Source organism: Ostrinia nubilalis, chromosome Z (genome assembly GCF_963855985.1).
Source record: "Ostrinia nubilalis chromosome Z, ilOstNubi1.1, whole genome shotgun sequence".
Classification (NCBI taxonomy): Eukaryota; Metazoa; Arthropoda; class Insecta; order Lepidoptera; family Crambidae; genus Ostrinia; species Ostrinia nubilalis.
The window spans coordinates 18,508,198-18,511,697 of NC_087119.1; the positions used below are offsets into that span (position 1 = coordinate 18,508,198).

General features: G+C 35.1%; 1 protein-coding gene across 1 annotated transcript; it reads left to right on the top strand.

The window, feature by feature from the left end:
- Window positions 1-453: 453 nt before the first annotated feature.
- Window positions 454-3,155, top strand: LOC135086813 (antigen LPMC-61-like). Its single transcript, XM_063981606.1, has 2 exons — window positions 454-520; window positions 1,336-3,155. The coding sequence occupies exons 1-2, from the start codon at window positions 500-502 to the stop codon at window positions 2,233-2,235; spliced, it is 921 nt and encodes a 306-aa protein (XP_063837676.1). The 5' UTR covers window positions 454-499; the 3' UTR covers window positions 2,236-3,155.
- The last annotated feature ends 345 nt before the right edge of the window (window positions 3,156-3,500 follow it).

Here is a 3,500-nt window from a genome sequence, read left to right on the forward strand (position 1 = left end):
TCTTAGTTTGAACTTCTGAAACTTAGAGGAGCAGGAGATGAGTACGCAAATGAAAGAAAAAGTCATGTTGCAGAAAAGAGAACAAAGTACTCGTACATACCTACCTACTGTATTTTATCCAAAAATAAGTATTTTAAAAATTATATGGCAACCTAAGCAGACGATTGACATGACTAGAGTGGTCACCGACTATTTAGAAGAAAATGAAATGGAATTCATTATGTAAAGTGCCTTGTGGTACGAGTATCTGATGGTATACACCTCAGATCATAGAATCTGAGGTATACACAATGAAGCATCATAGCTAATTATCAAGCCAATATTTGGCATAGCGGAAATGCTAGTCATTATGTCATGTCATAGTGCACCGGTGCACGGCGTCACGACGCGTCACGTCACGAACTATGACGCGCGGGTCCTGCGCTCGAGAGAGGGGCCCATTAATAAAAGACAGCGCCGGCGCAGCCTCCACAGTCGCGGCGGACACCTCCATTCCAAAATGAGGACGCTGACTTTTACGGTGGGTGTGCTGTGTGTGTTGTGTTGTGATTTTTTTTAAGTGACCAAGGACGATACTAAAACCCGTGTTAGATATTTGCAGTGTTAGTGTCAGAAAATTAAAACGCGGATCTCTTTCTCAAAAACTTTTTTTTATTAAGTAGCGATTGATATTCGATTTTGAATTAAATTAAATTAATACAATGCAATGTAAATTAATTTACTACTTAAATTTTTCGTGCGTGTTTAATGTTGCTACAGTTTTCCAATAAAAAAGTGTTATTTTCTAACTTAAAGTCAACCTGTTTATTTACATGTAATGTAACGCGCACGCAAACCGTTGCGGTTGCCATTCAGACGTTATCAGATCAGTTTTTCGTCAGTTAAGTTGATCACGTATTAATATCATCTATTAATTTAATTCATCATCTATTAATTTAATTAAACAAAAATAAACGTACTTTAACAAATAATATTTTGAAACAAAGTTTCGGTACAATTTAACTATTAGAAAAAAAGGTTGTTTTAAAGTCAGCGCACGTCTGCTGTACTTTGATCATTTCGGCGTATCATTTATTTAAATACGCTTTATTTCCTGTCCATTACTTATTAAATTATTAAACTAATGGTGGATATAAACAATATACAAATATTATTAAAATAAAATTTATGACTATGATTTCATTCGAGAGAAAAAAATCTTATTAAGAACAATCTAACCTGAAAATGTATGTCATTGTAGGCAAATATTAGTTGGTTTATGTTTGTTCGACTTAATAACCCATTTTAAATAGTTATGACAATTCTTGATTTGTAATTTTTTTATTTTTATTTCAGTTGTGGGTGGTGCTCGCATTCGCAGCATCACTAGCTGTACCCATACAAGATGTGGAAAAGGACACCGAACTCTCCAGAGAGAAACGGTCACCAGGGGGCTGGCACTCACCACCACCAGAAGGAGTTTGGAAGAAAAAGCTCGTCTGGAAAGAAGAATGGAAACAGATTTGGAAAACAGAAAAGAAACTAATTTGGAAAACTGAATGGAAGAAAGAAAAAGTACCAGCTTGGAAAACAGAACAAGTCCAGCAATGGAAAGAAGAAAAAGTACCCGCCTGGAAAGTAGTGCAGAAACCAATCTGGAAGGAAGTCCAAGTCCCGATATGGAAGGAAGTTCAAGTCCCAGACTGGAAGAAAGTATGGAAACCAGTGTGGAAAGAAATTCAAGTGCCTGTCACCAAAACCATACAAGTACCCGAATGGAAACAGTCATACGTTCCTGCCTGGGTCAAGGAAGGAATTCCCGGGGAAAAGTACCTAGGAAAGGACGAACATGGCTGGGAATACACTAGCCACGACTTATGGAAGAAGAAAATGATCTGGAAGCCTGTATGGAAGAAGATCTGGAAGACTCAGCACAAACAGGAATGGGTAACAGAGAAGAAACTGGAATGGAAAGAGGAATGGAAGCAGATCTGGAGGACAGAAAAGAAGCAAGCTTGGGTAACTGAAAAGAAACAAGAGTGGATCGAAGAGAAAGTCCAAATCTGGAAGATCGTTAAGAAGGAAGTTTGGGTACCTGTCCAGAAGAAAATATGGGTAGAAAAATGGAAACAAATCCAAGTACCTGTTTGGAAGACGATAGAAGTACCGGCGTGGAAAAAGGTCTGGAAACCCGTCTGGCAAAAAGTCTGGGTGCCAGTACACCACGAACACCATGAACACCACGGCTGGGACTGAATACGTCCTGTCCATGACAAAATTCTGTACATATATGTAGGAGTAACAGTTTTGGTCATAGTCATTTGTTAAATAATTGTTACCGAAAGATACAAAGAGTTGTAAATATATTAAGTAAATACTCACGACACCAGTCTTATGTATTGGATTGGTAAGTAAAACTAATTAAATAGAATAATTGGGCGTACGCGAAGGCGAATGCTTTTGGCTTCTAGCGATTGTTGAATCGAGTTTAAATTTTAAATTGCAAGCGCGAAATGTATTTGGCTTTGCGTGCGCCACAGGAAGTGAACATTACCATTTACCAAATTGTTTTATATTATTCGTCCATAATATTGAGTGTTCACATCCTAACCCATATTTTGTTTTGTTTAAAAACAGTCAAATAATGGAACGTCATGCAGCTATTATTTGTATGTTTATAGTATTTCTTAAGTCAACTTGATTTGAAATAAGTATTAAGATTACCAAAGTAAAAGGAAAATTCAGTACCGGACAAAATCATTACATTACTTATTTCAAACTCAACAGGCTACAAAGATTTAGTTAGGCTCTAAAATGCTTATATTTTGTCGGAAATGACAATAACTTAAGCGTTTTTGTGTTGTTGTGTTTTTAAGAAATCTCTAGTAATTGAAAATCAAATTTTCGTTTTTTTATGTTGTTCGATCTTATACGAAAATGTTTTTTAATTACTAAGGAAACTGTATTAAAAATAACTGTCAAAGTATTTTTTTTTCTCAAAGAATAACTGTGCACTTTGACATTTATTGTTGATCCAGAATTGATGAGGCTCAAAGAACGGGTATGAGTCTGTGGAGGTGCTCCATATCCAGGTTTTTGCAAGTACAAGTTTGTTTTTTATTTTTATTATGTTGTGTCAGATTATTAATGACAAAAATATATCAGTTAAGAATAAATCGTTTTTTATTTTATTCTTTAGCTTTTTAATTAATCAATGAATCAGTCTTATAACTCCTATTTTTAAATATTGGTAGGTAGCACATCAGTAATTGTTTTAGCTGTGAAACTTTATGACGTATTATTACACCATTGAGATGTCAATGACATTGAATGCGTGTGAGTTGCATGCTATAGTAGTAACTCCACGTGATGATATTACATTGAAACTGCATTCACAACTAATAGGTAGGTACTACGAGTTTTTGACGCTTTTTCTTTTACAAAAAATATAAATTAATATAGTACTTTGATTTATCACGTAAGTTATATACATCTATTGAAATAAGGAATATAGGGAAGAT

Bases quoted from the DNA above. Each gene is read 5' to 3' on its own strand.
- LOC135086813 (XM_063981606.1), top strand. From the start codon at position 500: ATGAGGACGCTGACTTTTACG. The intron at 521-1,335 runs GTGGGTGTGCTG...TTTTTATTTCAG, and splicing joins TGAGGACGCTGACTTTTACG to TTGTGGGTGGTGCTCGCATT.